General features: G+C 39.6%; 1 protein-coding gene across 4 annotated transcripts in view; it reads right to left on the reverse strand.

The window, feature by feature from the left end:
• Positions 1–10,084: 10,084 nt before the first annotated feature.
• Positions 10,085–25,273, reverse strand: part of STX7 (syntaxin 7) — a 31,871-nt gene continuing 16,682 nt past the window's right edge. For all 4 annotated transcript variants that reach the window (XM_040551586.1, XM_040551589.1, XM_040551587.1 and 1 more), the window contains exons 3-10: positions 21,856–21,925; positions 19,937–20,027; positions 18,106–18,243; positions 17,347–17,399; positions 16,508–16,598; positions 15,124–15,196; positions 14,086–14,168; positions 10,085–11,505 (exon numbers count right to left, since the gene is read on the reverse strand). In XM_040551586.1, coding sequence (XP_040407520.1) covers positions 11,413–11,505; positions 14,086–14,168; positions 15,124–15,196; positions 16,508–16,598; positions 17,347–17,399; positions 18,106–18,243; positions 19,937–20,027; positions 21,856–21,925 — 692 coding nt within the window. In that variant the 3' untranslated portion in view covers positions 10,085–11,412. The remainder of the gene's footprint in view (positions 11,506–14,085; positions 14,169–15,123; positions 15,197–16,507; positions 16,599–17,346; positions 17,400–18,105; positions 18,244–19,936; positions 20,028–21,855; positions 21,926–25,273) is intronic.

Consider the following 25,273-nt stretch of genomic DNA (forward strand, 5'->3'; position numbering starts at 1 on the left):
TTTTGAAGACAGTGATACACTATTCTTGATCAAAGCAAGGCTTTTGTTGCCCTTTGCCCTCTCAGTGTTTTACAAGCCTTCTTTAAAACACCAATACCACTACTGCCAGCAGACCATGAGTTGTTCTGGCAGTGCAATGCTCTGGAGCTCCCACACCTGGACCCACAGCAGCTCTGCTTTGGAAGCAGAGCTCCTCAAGGAAGCCATGACTTCACTGCTCCTCCTCAGAGCCTTTGTGGGAGCTGAAAGAGGCGGTCACCGTACACATCCATCTGTGGCCACAACCTCAGAAGTCTCATGTGATATCAGTGCTGCTGTCAAACCCTTCTTTCCAGACTCATTGCACAATGTGTAATTTTCAGTAAGTAGTGGCATTTCATAGACTTTAAATCACAATGGCTTTTTGTTTAGCTTCATTCATCTCTCCCTATTCCTATAAGCCTGACATCACAACAGCCAGGCTCTCAGCTTTACATTGAACAGATGATCTGTGAGTAATGAACTTTGGTTCATCAGCACAGAACTGTAATTTTGTAGTGCTAAGCACAGATCAGAGTTTAACTCCTCAACATTCTTCAGGAGCTTCTCAATTATTTTAACACCATATCCTTGTTACGTGTACTCCAAGGCCCTGGTAGGATGGGAGGTTACATTCCCAACCCAAACTTCCCTGAAAATTGCCTGTTTACATGCTCACAGCCTCTTCTCAGAGATTTCTCTGTGAAGTACATCACCACTATTTGAAAAAAAAAAAAAAAAAAATAATAATCCACAATTACTTGCTTGTTCTTCTAGCAAATTTTCATTAGGACTGATGATGTAAAAACAAACAAAAACCACCAAAACAAACAAAAACCATGAAGATTTTCTAGCAATTGTTTAGACATCTTGGGCTGAAGATCTTGGGCCTTTCTCCCCAGCCTTTCTATCACCAGTCTGGTCTCTTACAGCTTGGGGAAAAAATGTCATCAAAGCCTGATGGCTTTGTAGATTGTCCAGGTTGCACTGAGTTTTGAGGGAAAAGACAACCAAGATAGGAATGCCCACAGCTTTTCAGGCTCTATCACTATTCTGCTGCCTGAGTTTCAAGCAGGGTTTATTTATTTATTTATTTTTAATAAATATTTTCCCCATCACAACTGTGGAAGCAGCACAGTTCTGAGGTGCAGTTGTCACCTCTGTATTCTCATCTGACACAACACCTTTGCATGAGCCCAGACTAGTCCCAGCCTTGTGCCATCCTGCTAAATCTATTTCATCCCATTGCTCACAGCATCTTCAAGTAAACACTCAAGGTACTTTGGCACCCATTAAAAGCAAATCAGTACTACTGGCGCTCTGATGACTACTAGTCATTAAGTACTACTCAGCACAGTGGGAAGTATTCTGTAATGCATATCCACAGAAAATATTACAATCCTGGATAAGTAGGAAAAAAAGTCATAAAACAAAATGCTCTTAAAAACAACTTGTGCTAGAGGCTGTGTTAAACATTGTTAAATTTGCATTCTCCTGTCCCACATTAATTTAAATGTCCCATACATTTTCTTTTTTTTCTGTAGAGTTTAGAAATTCTTGATCAAACAAATGGTTTTATAGAATCATTAAGGTTGGAAAAGACCTCCAAGATCATCTGGACCAACTTTCACCCTACCACCAACGTCACCCACTAAACCACGTCCCTAAGCACCACGTCCAACCTTTCCTTGAACACCCCCAGGCATGGTGACGCCACCACCTCCCTGAGCAACCCATTCCAATGCCTGACTGCTCTTTCTGAGAAGAAATGTCTCCTAGTTTCCAACCTAAACCTCCCCTGGTGCAACTTGAGGCCATTCCCTGTAGTCCTATCACTAGTTATCTGTGAGAAGAGGCCGACCCCCAGCTCCCCACACCTTCCTTTCAGGCAGTTGTAGAGAGCAATAAGGTTTCCCCTGAGCCTCCTCTTCTCCAGACTGAACAACCCCAGTTCCCTCAGCCGCTCCTCACAGGACTTGTGTTCCAGGCCCTTCACCAGCTTCGTAGCCCTTCTCTGGACATGCTCCAGGGCCTTGATGTCCTTCTTGTAGTGAGGGACCCAAAATTGAACATAGTACTCGAGGTGTGGCCTCACCAGAGCAGAGTACAGGGCGACTATCACCTCCTGGTCCTGCTGGCTACACTACTCCTGATACCAGCCAGGATGCCGTTGGCCTTCCTGGCCACCTGCACACACGGCTGGCTCATGTTCAGGTGAGCATTGACCAACATCCTCAGATCCTTTTCCTCTGGACAGCTTTCCAGCCACTCTGCCCCAAGCCTATAGTGTTGCATGGGGTTGTTGTGACTAAAGTGCAGGATAATATTGTACTTTTTGCCTTTGTTAAAAATTTCTGGGCTAAATTTGTTAAAAACTCATCAAAAGGTCTTCTACATATCTATACTGCAAAGCCTAACCAGGAAAAACTGAAACCTAGGATTCTTTCTCCTCCTAGGTGTGGGCCCTAACCTCAGGGCTACAGACTCATGCTGCTATCTGCTCTTCTAGTCCCATGATTTATTTGGGGTGAAAGAGCCCCAGCAAGGAGTCCCGAGAGCAGTCTCCCTTCAGAAGGGCATCCAGATAGCCATGGACAGGCAGCCTGTCTCCTTACTGCTTCCAGTAATTTCTTCAGCCAGTCCATAGCTCCACATGCTGGCTGGGTGCTTTGAAACCCATTGAGAATAGGATTTCATATCTTCATATCACTGTGGTATTACATGGGACAAGTTGTCACCATTTCTTCTTCCTTCATCATACGTAGAAACCATTACTGCTACATTTTTGGAAAGGTCACAAGCTGAGGAGCTTCCTCCCTTTTTCCTCAAGAGAAACTATCGACAACCAGCCCAAATTTGAGGTTTCGGAAGGCCTAGCCACTAGACTGATGCCAAGGAGGCCTTAAATACTTGCAAGAGCAGCACATCTGGTAAGCGTGGTACATCTTCAGTACCTGCAGTAGCATTTTGAACATATGTTTCAAAAATCAGTCTTGCCAATGTTTCAAGTAGAGGACACAGTTTGGGGCAGGGCTTTTGCTAGAAACATCCCAACAGAACAGCATAGGAGTATTGCAGATATTATATTTAAAAAATCTTGGCAAATTAGAGATGTAGGCAATTACCAGCCATAACAAGAGCAAGAGTCACATTCTGAATCTGGGAAGGGGCAACCCTAGCTGTAGGTACAAGCTGGGTGATAACAGCCTGGAAAGCAGCCCTGCAGAAAGGGATCTGGGGGGTTCTGGTTGATAGCAAGTTGAATCTGAGTCACGGGACGCTCTCAAATGAAATATATTTATGCCACTTGAAATTCTGAATCTGATTTAATAAAGCATCTGACTTGCTAAATGTCTAAATTTTGAGGATGGTATATATACTTTTTTCACGGTAACTCATGCATAGCCAGACTGAATTATGCCTCTGTATCTCAGATTTCTTGACATCACTACAATGCAGTTATTTTGGTCCCCTTAACTTCTTAGAAGCCTTGCAAACATATTTTGCCCCTGTTCCACTGCTCCTCATGTTTTCACTGAGAACACAACCACCCAAGAAAACAACATAATTGGGAAGCCAAAAAAAGTTCAATGATCGGAACATGTCCCTAAACTCATAACTAAAATGATTTCACCAGATTATTGAAGCCTTAGGATACAAATGAAGCACAACATGCAGAGCAGCTCCTGCTTTCTTCCTCCCAGAGCGGTAAAACAAGAAGAGCAAAGATAGATTTTCTGGCTGTCGAAAAGGATAGCTTTAGAAAGCTATTCATAGTAGAGCAATTTTCAAAATTTGAGTCATCTGTATTGGGTGAGAGTCAGCCACCATCTATTGCACAGAACAATGTTGCACAGTGTTTTCAGTACAGTCCTCTGCAGTTGCATGCAGTTTCTCAGACCTGCAGTTGTCGTATTTATTTCTGTTCTTCTCAATAGTACAAGCTATAGAATGATCCCTTTTTGTCTCCTCTACTTCATCCTACCCTCAAATATTTTTCTTACTTTCTTTTAGTCTTGTGGTCTTTATGCAGTATTTATTTCAGAGCTCTTCTAGTCTATGAGCATATGTGAATGGTTTAACAAATATTCCTTTAGCCTTTCATCCAGAGCTGTGTGTGTAAACGGATGAATCACTTTTCAAAAAAAAAGAAAAAAAAAAAAACAAAAAACCCACAACCAAACCCACGAGGTTTGGTAGTTCTACTGAAAATCCAGAGATCTACAGCCGGCTAGAGGTTTTATGGATTTCTTACATCTGGGGGAAAAGAGAAACTTTAGGTCAAAATTCTGCTGTCCTGGCATTGTTCAGAAGAAAATGGGCAAGGACAACGACAGACACAGGCCTGGAGGGTGGAATTGCAAGGCATTTCTTGGTTTACTGGGCACTTGTTGGTTTCAGGTGCAAATCCACCATAAAATTAGAGCTGTAGGGATAAAAACAAACAACAACAACAAATCCCACCAACAGCCTCACTCCTGTGTCTGCCAGAAGAAACTGAATGAATTATCTTTTTCACTGAGAAGATCTACAGTGAGGTCAAGGCTATGACTGGTTGAGAAGTTCATGGAAGTTACTGAATTGATCATGTCAAAATGATCCATCACTGAATGATTTTGAAACTGAGTGAATGAAATGTTTTCTCCTACTATTGATCTACTGGATTTGCAGAGTAGTCAACATAATTGACCTTATTTTCAAAAAGAACAGGATGGGCAGGACCTTCATGGGCTTCCAGATGAAAGCGGGAACAGTGAAAAGTTGGGTCTCAGTCATTGTCTGCCCCCTCTGTCACAATCTGTCACAAACCAAGAGTTATAAAAATCATATTGAAACAGCACGTCTTTCCAAATGTTGCTTGTCTAAAGTTATTGCAACAAGCAATGAAAGAAATCTTATGCTTCTTATGCAAGTCATATTTTTTGTTTGGTTGTTTTTTCTGGATACATCTAAACATATAATCTACTACCCTCAATTTATATGAAACTGAAAGTAAATTTGTATATTTCAAAATACATTTTATATTACAAATATGTTTTTAATTAGGAGATGGTGATTTCCACCTTTTATTGAAACACCCAGATACCAAAACCACAAAAGAAACTTCTACAAAAGAAATACAAAACAAATTATTCTTCATTCATCTCAAGGCACCACAGATTCTCAAAAGAGCTATTCCAACACCCATCTGCAAAGCAACTATTAAGAGTGATTATTGGCAAGAGACTTTTATGTATATTTTCTCACTGTAATTTCAGATTGTTCAGACGCTCGAACACTCAACCATATTCCCATTTGCAATCAGTAGAACCTAAATAACTATCATATCTTGCCCCAGCACGTGATGGCTGACCAGGCTGCAAAAGAGACACTTCCCTGAGTTCCAGCTCATTCAGGCATAGAGAGAGGCACACATCCATTCCTCTTGAAGTGACTAGTATTTAATAAAATTTCATCCTTTAAAGAAAAAATCCACTTTTGCTTTGAAACTTGAAAATTAATTACACCCTGTATTTCTGTCTGGCCACTGTGGTGCCAGCCTGCCCTTTTCTAGGGATACCATTGTGGGTCTGCAGCAGTAAAAAAAAAAAAAAAAAAAAAAAAACACAAAAAAACTGTGTGAAAGGATAGTTGGTGTGAAAGAATAGCTGCAGAGACAACCCCTGTAAAGCTTGAAGATTCACAATTCTCCACTTGGAGAGTTACAGACAGATTTATACACTAATAGAAATCATGCAGATCAGGGACAAATGCTCTAGTCTTCTCCATCTAAAATTCTCTTTTTATTATTTTAAATAAAGAATGATTTGCTGAAGACATCAAAACTGAGGATGACAACAAATAGAAAAGATTTAACTTGTTTTTAGCACCTTACAAAGGCAGTTTAAACCTACTTTTTAATAAGCATTTCTAATCTTCCAAGCTTCTTCAGCCTAATTCTCACTGACAACACAGTGGCTATTCTCCAAGATTATATTTATTCTTTATCTGGTTGAAGAAGATCTGTCAAGGAACAGCAGCATACCAGACAATGATATTTCTTGCTATTTCGGTGACACTTAGCAGGACAGTTCTTGAAGAGAAAGAAAAGTGAGGTCTAATTCTTTCATTTTGCTGGCTTCCAGGAACCTAATTTGGGGTTTTCAGTTCTTTCTCTGCAGAGAGAACATTCGGGCTTATGTGAGAGTAGGTGGGAGCACGCACGATGCAGATGGTAGGAAATATATTTAACTACCCTCTCCACAAGGCTAATGTTCTCCCCTAGAACAGAGGAGATGCTGTGCTTGTCCCCACTCACCTCTCAGACAAAGGTCCAGCTGGTGGGCAGGACTCAGGAGCAGCTGCAGTTGTAGCTGAAGCACTCACCATGGGTCTCGAGTATAGCCGAATCCTCTCATGAGCTTGGCAATTGCAGTAATAGCAGCTTCAGCAGGTTTTTGAGTGAATGCAGGAAGGTGTATTATCATTCAGACTTCTTGGATTATTCAGTTTGCCTGCTCCTTCCCACCCTTGTTACTACAGGAATATTCTTCAGGCTTCAGTCTGCATTGCCAAAGAGCAAATATCTTCTGCTTAAACATTAAATAAAGGAAAACTTCTTCAGAAACCAGTCCAGGATGAATCTTGAAAAACATTGGAGGGGGGTGGGGGGAAGGAAAACTGAATAATGCTGCTAGCAACTTATCCCGCTCTCCCCCTCTTTTTGCAAGGCATGTTTGAAAATGTTATGTTAATAAAAACAAAGCTGCAATCTGATTCATTGTCTTGCGCTAACAAGCCTTTTAATCTATTTTTTTTCTTAAATCAGAAAAATATCAGCAGTAGCAGAAAAGCACTGTATTTGTGGACAGAGACATGCTTATTAAAGAGCAAACACTTTGAGTATTTGCTGTTCAGAGTATTCTAAGAAATATCAGTAAGTGTGATACTTTTCCTTGCCCTTACTACCTTCCAATATTTGGAACAGGAGCAAAATCACTGCAGCTGTGTTCAAGCCTAGACATCCAAAATCGCCAGTGGGAAAAATACACTAGCAATTGTATAAATAGCAAGCTATGGCATCATTTAGCGCTCTCACGATGTTCTACTTGAGGGAATACAACACATCTTTCAAAAATGAACATTCTGTGACTTTTTTTCTGGTTATTTCTGGGTTTGTAGAGTTCCTTACTGTTATGCAAACACTTGGCTTCCTTGATCACTGAATGTGTTCAGGGCACGCAAAGAACTAAGCGAAAGCCTTATTATCTGCATTCTTCAGTTCTAGAAGTTGCTGCAGCTTCAGGAGCAACATCAGAGGGAGACACCTACAAGGACAAAGATGCCTGAAAGCTGATCAGTTTCAGGTATTTATTCTTGCAATTTTACATTGCAATAGCATCAAGAACAGCTCTGCAGGTGGGCACCTCATCAGAGAATAATTACTCCTCACCCCAAAACAGCTTTGCGTGAGATGCTTGGACTTAATTACAAACTGAAAGGAAAGCTGCATGCTATTCTCTTAAGCATCACTTACCACTGCAGGTATCGTAAGAAACAAAGTCATCAAAAGTTGATGCACAGCAAAACAAGAGGCCTCTGCTCTTTCCTCTCTCACTAACCTCCTGCTCCTGAAAGCATCCAATAGGTTCAACCAGGACTAAAAAAAGCAAAGCAAGTCTTTTCCAAACACGACTCTGAGCAGCACAACCAATCCTTGAAACAGCCCCAAACAGTGATCAGCTACAAGACCATTTGATGTTTCAAACATCTGCTGACAGATAATGCACTTTTATCCCTTTGCCCTATCTCTTGACCCTTTTCTTCCCAAGATTAAATATTGTTTCGTGGTTTCAAACTATTTTGGATGCCCAAAATCCACCCCTATCTCTGACATCAAACATTTGCTGACTATATGCACAGTGGGTGTGAGGGTGACTTAAGAAGGCTCTTGGATATGAAACTAGTTTGGCAATATCGTGTACCCTGCTGATTATCAAGAACGATTTCCAAGGGGGAAGGTGCAGGAAAACAAACAAACAAGAAAACCACAAAACAACCAAAAACCCCCCACAAAGCCTTTACAAAGCTGTCTGCCCCTGTGATTTTCACTTCTTTAAAAAAGCAGGAAAGAACAGAAAGGCACCCCTGGTGTGTGGTTTAGATAACTACAAAGGAACTATTCTTACCAGGTTCCTTCAGCAAAATGGAGAGTGCTTTGATTGCATTTCTTTGGCCTTGCTAATCTGACAGATATTGATGGATAATTTGGAACAGCCAAAATCTTTGTTCTAAAAACATTGACTCATACATGTTGTATCCAGATGTTTTACTGGGTTCTTAACAGGTATCAAAACTTTTTTTAAATACTTGGAAATTGCATTTTGTATAGTTAAGAGAGCAAGTATGCACAAGAGGGAAAAGACAGAGAGGAGCTCTGTTAAGAGCAGCTTAAAAATGAATATTTATGCCCCCCAAAATGGGCATGCTAAGCAAAACAAAACAACAACAACAACAACAAAGAAAACAACACGCCACCATAACACTTTCTGCCTAAAGAAGATTGAAAATTAAGAGCACCAAACTTCTTAACGAGCAATTAAGGCTTTGTGGGCTCCTCTTTCCAACAGATACAGGAGCCTGTGTGTGAACACTGCGGTGCTGACTTCCCCCCTACCTCCTGCCTGGCTCAGCACAGCAGCAGCAGAGGCAGCAGCAGTCCAGCCTGCCCTGCATCTCTTCCAGAGGTAAGGGCCTCCAGCGTTCCCCCTCCACTGGAACTCAGGAAAGGCAGGCTTTTGTCTTGAGGAGTATGTGGGGGAGGGACCCCAACCCGATAAGCAGTCTTTATGAGTAGGAGGTGTTGAATGAAGTAAGCAAGACACGCACCGCAGTTTGCAGCAGCACTCTCTTCTCTCTGACAGTGCCTAAACTGCAAAGACAGGAGAGCAGCTGAACAGATCAGGCACGATTGTCTGAAAAGAAAGCACCAACTGCACATGACAATAAAGACATTCAGACAAATCAAACAGAAGAGCAAGAACACAGCCTGGATATGAGAAATGCAATGCTGTGCAACTCACAGAATCTCTGTTACTCAAAGCTGCTGTCCCAGTCTTACTCTGACTGGCTCCTACTGGGTGAAACCTTAAGCACTGTCTATTCTGCTTCCCAGTCACTCACTGCTGGATAAACACAATTTGCAAGATGTGACCAGATCTGCCAGGAGTCAGAGCTGAAGAACTGCTGCTGAAGTGCTGCATTTCCTCCCCAAGTATGTCAGTGGGTTCAAACAGTCACTGACAGAAGCATCACATTTTGCAATAGAGGAAAGGATCTCCTGGGCAAGTAGGATCAGGCTATTCTTCTCTGCGGCTGTTTGTAATAGCATAAAGGCTGTTAAACATTAAGGCCAAGAAACTTCCAAAGTCAGTTTTAGTTCACTAGTACGAAGCTATTCAAAGTGCTGACTGCTCTTCTAGTTCAGACTAGTGGAGCCTGGAACCAAAGAAAGGCATTAGCACTACTAGTGCTAGCATTGCCATGGCTGCCAGTGCCCCAAACTGTATTTGATGGTTATTCAACAAAGGTAGGTAGAGTCCTCGTCTCACTCTCAACACAAAGGCAGCCACACGAACACAGCAGCTAGGACCACAACACACGTGTCCATACTGCAGCTTACATGAAAATTCAATTCCTCTTTCAGTCTCAGAGGTGTTTTCCACATTAATGTGGACCATAACCACGCAGGTCCACAAGACTTATTTTTCCTCCCTTGCTTTTGGGATCCAAGTACAGCAGCACAAGTCTTCTTCCCATACTATGGATTCCTGTCCCTCAAAAGCTTCATGCTGTGCCAAAGGATAACTTAACACCTATGTCAGCAGCCACACAGAGCAAGCATCCTTTCCTTCTAAAGCTGGGGTCACAGAGGTGGGGAGGCAAGATCCATTTCTATTTCTATGTGAAGAGTATCACAGGAACAGCAGAAGAGCTGGAATTCTCTCAAGTTGTCAAGAGATAACATTGAAGACAATAGCTGTGCTTGTAAAGACAGATTCTGAAAAGAGGAGCTACTAGAAAAACGTACTCTTTAAAAGACCTTTATTTTGGTTGCACAGTTACAATTCCGAAGTCCATTTATGCTTACAATTAGATTGTTCCCAAACAACATTTCATAGTTCACTATGTAAACAGTGCATTCTCTATCGGTCGAGTGTACAAGAACTTTATAAAATACAAATTGATTTTTTCATCTGTACACTTTTCAGATTAGTTCATCAATGTCAATTAAAAATGCAAATAGATTAATTGGCAGAAAAGTGTTCAGTTACATTTTTAATACATTAGTACAAAATGGCACAAAAGGAAAAAGGTCATTTTAAAGGCTATAAGCATCAGACTTCTTAAGCAGTTTGAGTAAGTTCAACTGATTAAGAAATTATATTTAAATATGACCATTGAACTTGGAATTTAATTTGTAATCTTTTCTTCATCTGTATGGAAGACCTCACACAACTTCAGATCTGTTCATGGAAACTGAATCCTGACAGTTTCGGAACAGTAACATTCAAGTGCAGTTAGGAAGCTGGGAATTTCTATTCTTCCCAGTAAATTAAAGAATTCACAGACTAGAACTTATTTTCGTCTAGCCAAGCTCATTGATACACACTTCAGATGCAAAGATATCAGGCGTATGCACATAAAACTTTATTTTTAATGTGAAAACTGAAACAAGAAATCCAAAGAATTACATCATCCACCCTACCTACCTTTGCAGGAGGCTTCCAGGCATAACCATACTTAACGCTGAATACAGAGATATATGAAGCATCTGAAAGGTTAGAGGCAAACTGAAGGCTTAATTTGAAGGCTTCAGTTGAAAAGGGAGATCACACCAACTTCAGCAACCCACATTTTGTTTTTGAACCACCCATATCAAATGGGCAGGTAGGTGAGATGGAACAGAAAAAAAAGACAAAGACATTACTAGCTTAAAACTAAATTCTGAGTTGTGAATTTGTTGCCTCAAGCAACAGTTCAGGAGTTCGTTTTGGCAGCAACATTTAGCAATATCTCAGAGATAATCCACTCCTCCCCTACCTTCCTTCAATACAAGTTACCAGGATTTTGATTAACCTCTTAAACCTTACGAGGTTTTTAAGTTAACGGAACAGTTTATGGCGCTGACTGGTTTTACTGGTAAGACAGCACTCACATCCAGAGGGCAGGTAGTTATACCGACAGTAGGACTGAGAACATTACTTCTCGGGTTAAAACAAAGTCTTATAAAAAAATAAGTGTGATGAAGTACAGAAGAACCATTATTTTACTTAGCTTCACAATCAGCAAACCATGACTGTAGAAATTTCCTTTCATAACTTAAATATCAATTACAACACTTTCTCCAGAGACTTATTTTAGAGAAAGCCATAGGATGATTCCAAGAATCAATGCTCCAATAGCAAGTACACTAATGAGGATGCACATCTTCTTTCGAGACCTTTGCTGTAAATAGAGAAAAAGAAAGTTGATTGAAAACTGCACTACAGTATTAGAAAACAACTCAAATGTTTTTATGGTCCTGCTGCTACAAACAAATCATATAAAGTCGTTCAAGAAAAACAGAGAGTTAATTTATCCACGCACTTTTATAGCTGTATTATTCAACAAAATGATTTCAATAGTGTTTTCTGGCATAAGTAACAAACTAAGGAAAGAGAATGCAGTAACTTATAATTATAAATGTTCATTGTCTAACACTTGGGAAAGAAAGTGTGTGAAAACAGGTGGCCTTGTACAGAGGAAAATGGACAATCCATCTGCACAGTAGGAGGCAGAAATGGCCTTCTATAAAAAAATATTTAAAGAGTATAAATGTATATACAGAAGGGGACAAAGGACTGCAGTTTTAGACTTCCACAAGATTGACTTTGCATCTATTCACAGTTATTTACAAGTTGTTTTTGTAAAGTTTCTTAGGTTCAAATTGCTCAAAAAAAAGACATGAGTAAGACACTCAGCTATAGAGATGTCATTACAATATAGAGTAAGTTTTAGGCACATCCAAAACTTTCTGTCAAAACTTTCATTTCCCACACAGGCCTGTAACTTGAGATTCCAGAGCAACCAGGACCAGGAGTAGGTTATCATTCTTTATCTGAAGCAGCAAGAAATAAATTAGTATACTTTACTAGTGGGTTTTGCAGGCTTTTGCTAGTAGCCAAGGGATGATAACAGATCTTAGGATTCTAGGTCACAGCTCCAGTAGCAGAGCCAGGCTCTGCTCTTTCTTTTTAGCAGAGCTTCAGGTCTGCTTTTTTGTTGTTTTTCCTGCAGAACTACACCTATGTCAGTTTTTCACTGGAGTAGCCAGTTCTCTGCCCAGCACTACGCAGACTACTAAGTTTCTTGTCTTAGCTATCTGTTCTCTTCTGCAAGTCTTGCTGTGTTGCTACCACTTCCCCCATTGCCAGCCTAAGATTTCTTCCCCTCAGTTGTTTAATGATCTAACTTGTTAGAACTCAGCCCTTTGCTAGGGTCCCCTTCTTTTCTCATCTGCTGCCAGTGTCTCTCCCTACAACTCTTACACTCCTAGTTTCTTTTTATCCTAGAGACCACCTCTTACCAACACTGCACTGAAGTAAAGCATTTTTCCCTGTAACACTACTTAGTCAAGGTAGTGAAATAAAGACATGGAGATCTTATTTCCTTGTACACTTAATGATCATTTCTACAAGTACTAAAGCAGAAGCAATAAAGAGGGAAAGAAAGAGAGGAGACAAGCCCAGTTTTGTCCCACCAGCACTGCTCTGTGCACACACCTCACATGGCAGATGGGTGCTGCAGACCTCACCCAAGCACAAACGTGAGTTGTGAGGGTACTAACCACGTGCAGCCTATTCCCCACCAGCACGCCTAAGCCTCTTCCAGTTCCTTGAGGGGGTCAGAGCATAGAGATAGCTGCAAGTGGTTTTTCAGAGTCTTGGAACAAGGCTGAGCTTTCAAGCAAAGAAACGTTCAAATCCCAAGCATACTACACAATCCTTTCAAACACAAGCCAATTCTCCTGAGTGTTTGGTCTCTGCTGCAAGGCACATGTGACAGAAGCTTGTCAAAAGCCTTGATAACCTTCCTTTCAGGTCAAAAGGAGTTCATCCTTTCCTCTTCAAGAAAAATTAGCACAAAGTTTTTCATTTTCAATTTCAATCCCAAAGCTAACACCTTCCATGGAAAATTTTGACTGCTACGATTTTTTTTTCTTTTTGAATTTTGTCATTATCAGAATAGCCACCAGTCACACACAGTGATGCATTGTGCCAATTACTGCCACCTGGAATACAGTTCAAGGATGTGTCCATCCCTTCTTTCTCCCACTGAGATCTGCAAGCAATCCTTCAGACATTTTGTCATCAATGTACTGTCCTAGCTACTGCTAACACACAAGAGGATTATTAATAATAATAAAATCATCTAAGGACTAACTTTGACTAAAGAGGGAAGATTTATTAGAAATAATCTTATTAGTAACAATCTTATTAGTAACAAGTGCCAAAAATGTTAGAAAGAAGTCACATTAAAAGGTCTTTTCAAAGGGGCTTTTCAAAAAAAGTTTGAGAGTTTGAAATGCTTTTTGTAGCATCACCATAGCAATTAACAGAATCAGGACACACATAGCTTCAAGAAGATTTTATACAGCAAAAATTAAGGCTAGCTGGCAGCCTCTTCAGAGGATGTCCCTACTCCTCCATTGAGCTTTAGAGACTCATTCCCTACACAAAGTAACTTTTTCCTTCTTGAGTTGTTAAAGGATTTTGTTTGCTTTTTTTTTTTTTTTTTTAAATAACAGTAAAATTCCAGGTGCTCTGAAACAACCTAGTTAATTTCACAGGAAACCCAGAACTTTCAGAGGTCACTGACTTCTGAAATGAAGAATCATCTGACTATGATGCCATCATAGTCTAGCACACACCTTCAGGAGAGCTTTGAGGAAAATGAAAATCAAATTCTGAACTGCAAAATTAAGTTTAAGTCTTGACTATTGAGAAAGGACAGTCACACAGAACTAGCAGTTGGTATTGACATTACCTGGTAGTTTGCTGCTCTTGACAGCTGCTGGTTTGCTTGTTGCACATGTACATCTGCATTTTCCACATTGGCTTCTATGCTGTCTGTATTTTAAAAGAAAAGATTTCAAATTTTTGTTAGTCATATCCCAGTCAAAGGTTTGGAATGCTGAAATAAACATGAGAGCACATGTGACAGCTGCCTCCACCCCCCCCCCCCAAATGTCGATTTCTTCAATATCCAAAGTTTTATACCAGGCATTATGGAAGTTGGCCTTTCTTATACTTATGCCTGAGTTCATTTCTGAAACGCCCAGGTTGAATTCATCTCAGTAAGAGTCCCCTGTTCTAGAAGCTGGGCTGAGACTTGGAAACCTACCAGAAGAGAAACTTTCTCTCAGTACTTTTCTGTCATCCAACTTGCTACTGACTTCTACCCTCTGCTCAAATTAAAAAAAAAGACCTATGAAGTCAGAGGAAAAACACACACAACTCCCCAAGAGGCATGAATAGAATATGATATCCTATCACACTGATGCATTTTTTTTTCTGCATGGAAAAATCTGAGGGGATCTTGAACATAATATGGAGTAAGGTGACAGAAAAAGCCCAGCAAATGTATTCTGGGTTTAGAAAACAGCACGACTTAGCAGCAAACTCAGAAAACAAATTTTACAATCACATCTATTTAAAAGAATAAGCATGTCTGCCTGGAGGGTAAAGCAGAAATTTTTGCTGAATCCGCATACTTATATCACTAGTCACCACACTAAAATTCCCTCCACAAACTCTAATCTCATGAACATGCAATTACAAAAACTGAACACTTTTTATACACCTATAAAAAGACATAATTAAACATGCATTTAAACTATGTTTTAAAGACACTTTTTAAAGTGGATCCCCCATCACTTCAGCCACTCTACCCATGATTAGGTTGCACCTGATTTACTTTAGCATTAACCTTCACATTACAGGAATTTTTCCAGCAAAAGAATATACTACACTGCTGCTCCCCAGAGACAAACAACTCTTCAGAGAATATTTGAGTTGGACTTACCTATCACATCACCTTGCTCATGAATCATCATTCCTAAGTCTTTGAAAATTTCATTGATGTCCATAATATCAGCCTGAAAGGAAAAATGATCATCACATTAATTGTCATAGCATAAAACAGGATCTCTTTACATTTAGATAAAAATACTGCTCCTTTCCCTCCTGAATATGCGCCCATGATTCTTTACCCTAAATGAAAAAAAAACCTTAGTATTTATTTGGAAGACTTTTTGTATTACGAGTCAACGCTTATAATAATCAAACTAACTGAAGCTGACTGTGCACAAAGCAAACTTCACATCACTTCACGAAGAGGATCTCTCTGCTGTGGGCTCGTCTACACAAAAACTTGTCTCAGGTTAACTGAAGGAACAGGTACATGTCAACTTGGCTTAATAGATTCATTTTGATTAAACTGGTATAAAGCATATGCATCATTTCTTTTTTTTTGCATTAGTTTTAGTACACCCGTTAAATACACACAAATGTCATAAGCGACACAGTTTACAGAAATTGTCTCTCTGCCATGAAATCAGGACATTGTAAGCATTATCCTATTGCCATCTGGTCACAATGAATTCATAAATGTCTCATTGCCACTGTGCATATGATCTCTTCTCAACTAATGACTGATATATATTTAGTTCATTGTATATTAACGTATGAGTGGCAAGGGAGAGATTATCATAAAGTTTATTTCTAGAACAGAATGGAGGTTTGGATGTCTTGATAAATCCCAGTTACAGCATCTTTGTTGTTAACGGTAGCGATGCACATTCCAGGTCAGCTGGAAAAGTTCCTTTTGTCTTTACAGAAGTCACGATGTCAGTATTTCATCACGCATGACTTTTGGTGTACTTTACAACTTGACGCTAAATTTTTTTATTTTTTTTAATTTTTGGATGAGCCCTTAATTACAACACTTTGAATGAAGCAGCACAACTCTGTTTCCAGAAGAAGCGTTCAAAATACAAATGAACAAAACTTAGAAAATGAAGATGCTGAACAATACCTTAGGAATAACTGGATAGAAAGGCACAGCTTTGCTTCACTTATAGTTTAAAAAACAACAACAACACACAACAGCAATAATCCTTTTCCTCGTAATCACACGAGCACTTTCTTAATTCTCAGCTGAACCACTGAGGTTAGGCACAGTACCAAAACCTGGCTTTCCTACAGTAGATTTCTAATGCACATTTCACATACCATATAAAGACAGTATTTGTAGATTTGAAAAAAAAAATACCCACAAACAATCCCCAACCCCAATCCCCCTAGGATTTATTTACGCCTGCAATTAATGCTTATACCAGTATAAAACAGTGTTTTTCTTTTGTTTTAAAGCATATTCTGAAATCTGCTGTAAAACCACTTACACTTACCTCAAGCTGCCTAATGGAAGATTCCCTCTCCTCAATAAGACGGAGATCATCTTCTGTGATTTCTTCATCTTGCACTTGTGCTTGAGGTTGACTGTCAAAACAAAAACCGACCAAACAAACCCAGAATTAAATAGTCACCATGAGAAATAACTCAGAATAAGAAGAATAAGATGACAGTCAAATACATACGGCACCAACTTTATCAGTTAACAAAACACACTTTTTTAGCCTTGCATGTCTAGCCAACAGGGAAGGTCTAACAATCACATCTTTGATAGAGGAAGCTGCTGCTGTAGCAAATTTGCACATAGCACAGAGCTAGCTCATTGCAAATTTCAAGTATGAATGCAAGGACAAAGTTTCATCTGAATTACGAAGTGCAGAGTTTAAATCCATTTCAGGCAAAAATAAGCTGACCAATACCAACAGAATCTGAAACTGTCACGTTGTTCTTGCAGAGTATGAAAGCAACAGGAGATCCCACTTGACCAACCAGAACTTAACAGTTTTACTCTATTCACAGACTGTGCTTACCTAAGTTTGGGTGTCCCAAAGCCCAGGCGTGGACTTGGGGCAGCTTAAGGAGATGTTTAAAACTGAAGTTTGGAGAAGAAAAAAAGGTGGGGGGGGGAGGGAAGATAATGGGAACTGCTTGTTTTTCTTCCCACCTGTCCCAACAAGAAGACTTCTCCACACTTGCCCTGTGGAAGAAAGCCCCTGACTAAAAACCAACCTATTCCTACTCCCTCCTGAAAAAGGTAACTGATCAGGAAGTCAGCAACTCTTCCCTGCAGGCCATTTATTAATTTGAACTAGGTTAAGACTTAAATTGAGCTTACATGTCCCAAGAGACAAGTGTTCCTTCTTTGTAGGTGTCTTCAGGAGCACCGCCCTACATTCGGTGTATGAAAAAAAAATAGGTAAAAACATTATGGACCTGAAAGGAGCACTGTCAGCATTTCTACAATGAGAAAATATTACAAGACTTATAAGTCAACTACAAACTGAAACACGATTTAACATGTTCATTGCCCAATTTTGCTTTATGCATGCATAAAGCTGAAATACAAGCGAAAGCATTCAGCTCACTAAATGCCTGTTAAAATTTACAAGTACAGCAACATGTATTTGGTACAGAGTAAAAGGGCAAAACTGATATGCTAACAATAGCTCAGCTTCTCAACACTTCTCCACATCAATACTACATAGAGATCTGACAGGCGGTTCTTCCTGGTAGGAAAAGTCCTGACATCTAAATGTCCAGCAGAAGTATTTCAAGATCTACTGAAAATTGCTTTTGCAAGACTAGTGCACAAACACAGGGGCAGTCCATGCTTTTATGTGATAAAGACCAGGAAAAAGTAACAGATTTCAGAAGTTATCATTTCAATGCAATTCAGCCTCTACAATAAAATGAACTATGTAATTCAGCTATGCATGGAAGTAAGCAAAGAAAGCCACTACGCTTATATTGCACACGTTCTGCAGTATTTGCAGTCAAATACGAGCCCTTGTAAAAAGCATCACAGAGGCAAGTTTGACACTGAACATCACCACCACTGTAAACAGAGTATAATAGCGTATTTCCCAATACTTACAGATACCCTCGAGCTGGCTCTTACTCTGGCTACAAAGTCTTTTTCTTTCTCAGCAGCTTGCCTTTGCAGCCTTTGGAAATTTGTTAGTGCTGTGGTGAATTCCCCCACAAGACGATCTTTCTGTATTTTTCTTTGACGCTAGAGGAGAAGAAGTTTTACAAAGTCAAATGAGCTCAGGCTTTTCAGAACTCTGCCATTTGCAGGCTGCTCAATGCTAAGCCACAGACTCTTTTTTCCTAAACGGGTATTAGGGAATGCTGTCTACAAAACCATTTGCATGGACAAACCTTCCTTCCCTCTGGAAACATGCAACTCTGCCACAATTTAAGCCATTTAAAGAGGAAACCAATGTTGTAGTTTCATTTAACAGCTGGAAATGGGCAGGGACAGGTCATACAGTACTCCATATGCTGATACAGGGAAACCTTCTACCTTATATTTCTCAATTATTAAATTAACTCAGTCGTTAAGTGTGAAATATTTTCATACTGTGAATTCTAAAATATGCAGAACAGACTGAATGGAGGCAAGGGTGCAGAAAAGAAAAAGGGCGTGGACAGAACACTACACATGTATTTTACATAAACACTGGAAACGTGTATTGAATGGCATACTGAAGTGGGTTCACACTGCCTTATAAGTCCTTAAAAACTGTTCCAAAGATACATGTTCTAACTTCTAGTTTTGTTTTTTTGAGGAAGATGTCAGGGAGGGAATAGGAACACAGGGCATTCCAGAGAGCCTCAATTTCCCTAAACACATACATTACACCAAGCCTTCCTTCCAAATTTGTAAGCGGCCATAACTTTCCATTCATCAACCCAACATTTATGTATTTCATTGAGAGTTATCTTCAATGAAAGCGCTCATGATAAAAGGAGTAAAATCAAACAGTAAAACATCCCACTGCCAACTTTTCAGTTTCAAGACAGAGCATAAAGCCTGAAAATGCCATAAAGCATAAAACCTCTACGCCTGAACTAGAGGTTAATACTAAAACCAAGTGAAAACACCATTAGAAGTTTACAACTTGACAGGCAGAACACGCACGGAACATGGTCTGCCATTTGAAAACAGCTTTGGGACAATTCATTTTCCTAAAGGCTCCTTGATAACAAGACACACACTAAGCAAGTCGTTTTAGTGACAATAATCTGCATCTATGTCTTCTGGGATCCTGTTGCTCTTCCCTTATTTAAGCCATGGATTTCTTTATGGTAAGAAACAAAGGATGGTAGTCAGGAGTGTGCTAACAACAACTGCCACTTCAGAAATAACCTCCTGCCCGGATTTCACACAGACCTGGGAAAGAAGCAGCTTAAAGACTGCAGAAATTGGTTTAGTAACATCTTCTGGCCATTCCCCCTAAGAAAGGCAAAGCCCAAGGACGAGGCATAGCATATATGCTGATCTGAGATAGAAAGGGCAGAAATTATTTGTGCACAAATTATTTGGACGGTGCACAAATGTGTCCAGCCACCTGCCTCACAGTTATGGCAAGCAACAACTCCTTGCCACTGGAAGCATTCAGAGCACCCAGTGAGTCAGACCTGGCACCACTGCTACAGATTACTAAATGGCCAGCTACCAGAAATCACAGGCACGATGTACTGTCTTGACTCCTACCCTTTCAGTCAAACTACCTCATTCCTGATACTTAAAAACAACTTTTGAACAAGTCTGGGCTGCAACAAAAATACTTGTGTTGTAATTGTCTCTGTTATGCAAATGTCATGACCAGCTAAACACTGCTTTGAAAGCCTGAAGTCACTCAAATACTCTACATAAGCCAACATGATAGTCAAACAAGCCATGCTTTTTGTTTTTATACCTGTTCACTTGTTGCAGGCAAAGATCCAAACTCTTTGATGTATTTGTCAGTTTCTTTGGCAAGCTGGTTTGTGTACTGCTGCTTTTGTTGCCTAAAACCAAACACAAAGTTTCATTAGATGCTGTTGGTTAATTCTGTCTGAATTTCACCAGTTCTCAGAAACAATCGAATTAACTGTTCGCTGAAGTACATGAAGCCATCTCTATTCTGTTCTTCACTGCAAAAGTGTGACAACAGATCACCACAGATTCCAGATGAGACAATTGCTGAAGGAATGTTTCTTGGTTTGACAGTACAATTGCTCACTTTCTTCACTGTTTTGTTGGTTTTTTTTTTTTATTTTTTTTTGATTGTTACTCTAACATGCAGCAACAAGGTCCCAGTTATTGTGAGCATCTAAACATGAAATATGCTCGCCCATTGTCTATTTGAGGCTGTCAATAATTTGAAGGCACGTGAAAGACCAATTCCTGATAGTTACTGGGAAGTTTTTGTGACGAAATCTATATTCTTTCATGATACAACAGCTGTGAATTTAGCTGAAGAATTTATTAATTGCTTACCAATAGTTATAATAGTGCTTTAAAAAGCCTTGTCCTCAGCAGCATCACTACTTGTTTTCTGTTTCTCTTCAGAGAAACTTGCTGTTATCACACACTTCTTTACAAGTATCACTTTTTTCCCCCTAGAGTTACTCAGATTCTTTACCTGCTTTGCGACTGTTCCCCAGTGTATATTGAAAGTCTTTAAAAAAAAATCTGGAAAGCTATTAGCAAACAATCAACATCAATATTTAAAGTAATTAAATAACTCTTCCAGGCACCTGCAAACACGAAAGGAAGGGCCATATGTTCAGAAAAGTGAAGAAGTGACATATGAAAACTCAAGGAAACTTAGCACGTATGTTACCTTCACGAATGGACTGGAAAGAGTCCTTCAAACATTTTCTAGCCTTTTTAGTTGTGAAATTGTGTCTAGATCCTGCCTAGTTACTGCATAAACTGTGTATGTTGATTCAGTCCCCAGTAGGGCATCCACTGTAGGTTGTACCTGGCTAATGTTATGAACCCTGAACTCAGGCTACCATGAAGCAATTTGGCTGTTCACACAAAATGAATGCAACGCCTTCAGTCCAATGCACACTTCCTCCTACTATTCAATGGCCACAGTGCAGCATTAGCCACACTGAAGACTGCCAACTTTCTCACCCACAGGGTTTGCACAACACATCGTTTACTTGCATTTATGTTGCTGAGATTAATGTGGTAAAGGAGGTCGATTAAAAAAAAAAATCCTACTAGTTCATTAGACTGAGCTGAGAAGTAGAGAGCAGCTGACTGGCATATTCATGAAAGCCCACTTTTAGGTGACTGAAGTATAAAGCACAGCATCTGTACTTCAGTTGTATTTCGTGTTTTTTTTTTGATTTATTTTATTCTACAGTATTATTTCTTAGCGTAACTTTCCTCATTAAAAAGACATTCCCCTTTCTCCTACAGTACTGTATCTCAAAAAAAAAAACAACAAATACATCACCTTGTGAAACTGATACAGACAGATTTGAAGAGCTGGCTGGGGAGTGGGGTGGAGGGTTGGGAGAGCATTTGCTTTTTCAACAGTGATATTGCTTTCTGGTCCTGCTGCTTTTCCTTTGCTGACATACAGCATAAGTTTTATACATGTTTTGATACTGCAGGCAGTGTACATGGGTAAGCCACCTGACTGGTGTACGAAGGCTAGGCAAAATTAATTTAAAGAAAAAAGAAAAGGCATCCCAACATTTAAATTTCAAATATTTCTCTATACTCGCCTTCTCAGTGAGACCAAGCACTCTGCCTAACAAAAAAAAACACCTGATCACCTTCCAGAAGATTGTAAACAATGCAACGAAATTAAATGTTTTCATGTGAAGTACTCACAGCTGTTGCCTCAACTCATGTGTGTCTTGTGGTGTTCCGAGCTGATGTAGTATTCTCTGTATTTCAGCAGCTGTTTGTGAAGAGGAAGAGAAATTTTAATGGTCCACATAAATTTCCAACTTAATTTTATGCATTTTTGCTTGACGGTTCTAAAACGATAAGAGTTGACAGAAACTGATATTCAAGACTTTTTTTTAAACCTACTAAAAAGATCCACTAAGAAGTCCCAGAACAGCTAGTAAATGTTTGTGCCAACTCAAAAACAAAGCCTAGAGTTTCTTAGTGAAGGGAAGAGTTTCAAAGGAAGGGAATATATTCAACTGTCTAGGTAGAAATAGGCAATTTAAAGGTTAGCAGTTTTAATGCAGTATGTATAAATCAGGTATTTTAGTTATAATTTTGTAAATAAGTAGCACAATTCTTTTCTAGTTCAATCATATTTTATGCATGTCATTTTGGAAAGCCAAATTAAAGACTGCTAAGACGCCACTGTACAAACAAGTATTTCAGAACCAGTGCATCAATGAAGAGGCAGCAACAAAGCATTCACAGGCTTACCACACTTAAAAAAAAAAAATAAAGTAAATCAGGTATCCAGGTTGAAATTTTAATTTTGAGATCTTTGTTCTCGATATGTACATACATTTTTAGATGTGGGATACAAACCACTTGTGATTTCTAGATGTATTTCATACAATGAATCAGTTTTGAACTACAGAAAGAGCACTACATCTAAGCCTTTTTTTCAGGTTACTAAATTTACTCTCACGTGAAAAAGCAAAGGGGAAAATGGGCAGTCACTTCAGGACACTGAGTTTTTAATCACACTACAAAATTAAAATTCTCAGTGTGCTCTATGTTAGCTTAACACCCTCGTATACTCCAAAAAGAGAGAATACATATACAAAATAACTTATTTTTGCTCATCCACAGTTTAGATCAGACTGGTCTTCCTTGTATTTCTGTGGTGCTTTCCAGGCAGACTGGTACACCGCTGTGCACATACAGGTAATAAAGATACAAACAAAATGGGGAAGATAGTAGTCAAGTTCTATATGAGTTTAAAATCAAGTATTTAAAGACAGAAGTCTTTGGGGGAAATTGAGAGGACACAAACAACTAAAAATTTAATTAGAAAAACAGCACTGTAAGATGGGTTTCACACAGTTTTCACTGCTGTTGAGCTGAAAAGCACCAAAACGTAAGTGAAAATTCTTGAATGCTTTCTACAATCAAAACCTACCGCCAAGCATCAGTTTCTCCCTGGTACCTGCTGGGGCAAGGAAGCTCTGTGCAGCCTCCTGGACCTCAATGCTTCTGCACAGCAGCTTGAGCCCAAACAGGCACCAGTGGCCACATGCACTGGTAAATAGCTATTTTGACTAATTATGCTTTCTTTTTATGTTAAGTATAATGCATTGTTTTAAAATTAACAAAAAAAGTGACTGTCCTGTTACCTTTTGAATTCAGTGATAAGCTTTAGCATCTATAAGTCTTCAGAGTAATTTACTTTCAGTAGTATTTGATCAAAGACATTCTCCCCTCTGATTCAAGAGCCAAGGTGCTCGGTTAGTCTTGATGTCTTTTTACAGGGAGAAAAAACAACCTGCAAGCCCTGTCATAACATCTCTTCTTGCAGATAGAGTAGCATGTTTTACTACCACCTAGAGGTAGAGTTATTTAACTACAAATGAAGAAGTAAAAATTGTTTCAAAAGGGCTCACACCCGAGAAATTCTCTGAAACAAAGCGTGTATTTAACGTATTTGCATATCAGCTTAATTAGATATTTACCCTACTTCTAAAAATGAACACAAGCAGACTATTGAGGGGAAATTAAAAGCCAGCACAGCACAGCATAGCTGGACACTACACAGTTCTAGGCAGAGGGAAGTTCATCCCCGTTCATGTCTTGTGATTCAAGAATTCAGCACAAAATTAAAACACGTTTTTACCAAGAATCCTGTAAGCAGCATCAAGAAACATCAAAATAACCAAGTGCTAACAGGCTTTGTAACCTGTCTGGGAAACATAAAATAAAAGAATGGACATATCAAGGACTGAACTGACACCAATTTTTCTGGGCTTCCTTTAATTTAGCATTTTCCTCCTTAACCTTTCACAACAAGGATATTATTTAGAAAGAAAAAGAGCATTTCTTTTTCAGTTTTTCAATCATGGGAACTATACAGCACTTTGAAAAACGAAAAATTGCTTATACAAGTAAGCAAACAGAAAAAAAGTGAAGTGGTAGAAATAAACTTTTGCCAACAGTCTTCAGCAGCAGTCTCAACACTGTTTTCATAAGAAAGCCAAAAGTTTGTCGTTTTGTACAGGCATTAAACAAGTTGGTAGGAAAAGCAGAATATAGAGAACGAAGAAGCTGACCTTGTTGCAAAATTTACAGTACGTACCTGCAGGTTTACAAGACAAAGAAATCCATCCTTTGCACTCCTTCACATTAATATAAACATGCTACAGTGTATACAGGCTTAAAAACGTATTTCTTATATTGTCTTATAGATTTTGTGATCACAGATTTCTTACTGTAGCTAATTCTCACCTAGACATTTGATACATTATAGATGTAACCATAAAACTACCTAAACCACAGACATTTGTCTGGACTCATGAACTTGTACAAATTTCTTGATAAAAACAGAATTTGAAATAGATTCAGACAGTGCCACCTGGATCATAGAGGTGAAGCGTCTTGTTCCTTCAGACACACACACAGCGATCTTAAGAGAATTTGATTAAGCAACAACTAGCTTCAAAACCTTTAGGTATAAGTCAACACCCCTTTCCTTCCTCAACAGAAAAGCATGGTAGCCACAGCCTCTCCTCCTGAAAGCTAGAAACAACTCTGCTGTCCTGTTTCAAAAGCAAGTACCGAGATGGCCTTGGCACTGAAGAGGAAAAGCGAAACTGCTGGAAACCTAGCATTTCTTTTCGTAAGTCAGAGGCCCCTAAACTCCCAGCTTCACCACTGATCACAGCATTCATAACGCCTTCCTTGTTTAAACAGCTTTTTGCCCCTGTGCAGGGAATTCAGGGTGGCAAAGCGCTGGCTGCTCCTTAGGTGCCTCTCAGTTCATCAGCTCTGACGCTCAGGTGTCCCAGAGAGCTGAAAGCATAGGCCTAAATCACAAGGCCATAGATCTGTGACATAAATACACTGATAATCATCAGAAACCAAAGATGAGAGCACAGTTTTGACTGGCTCCTAGGTGACCTCAGCCCTCCAGGTTTTTCTTTCCCTACTTCCTGATTGTTCCAGCTTCCCACACCTTGTGGCAACGACCAGGGATGACAACAGGAGTAATCCTCCCACCAGAGGTCCTTTCTGCCCCTCTGGGCAATACCAATCCCATGACAGAGCCTGAATGGATCTTGTGCATGACTTGAATCCATTCCAG

This window comes from Cygnus olor, chromosome 3, assembly GCF_009769625.2.
Source record: "Cygnus olor isolate bCygOlo1 chromosome 3, bCygOlo1.pri.v2, whole genome shotgun sequence".
Classification (NCBI taxonomy): Eukaryota; Metazoa; Chordata; class Aves; order Anseriformes; family Anatidae; genus Cygnus; species Cygnus olor.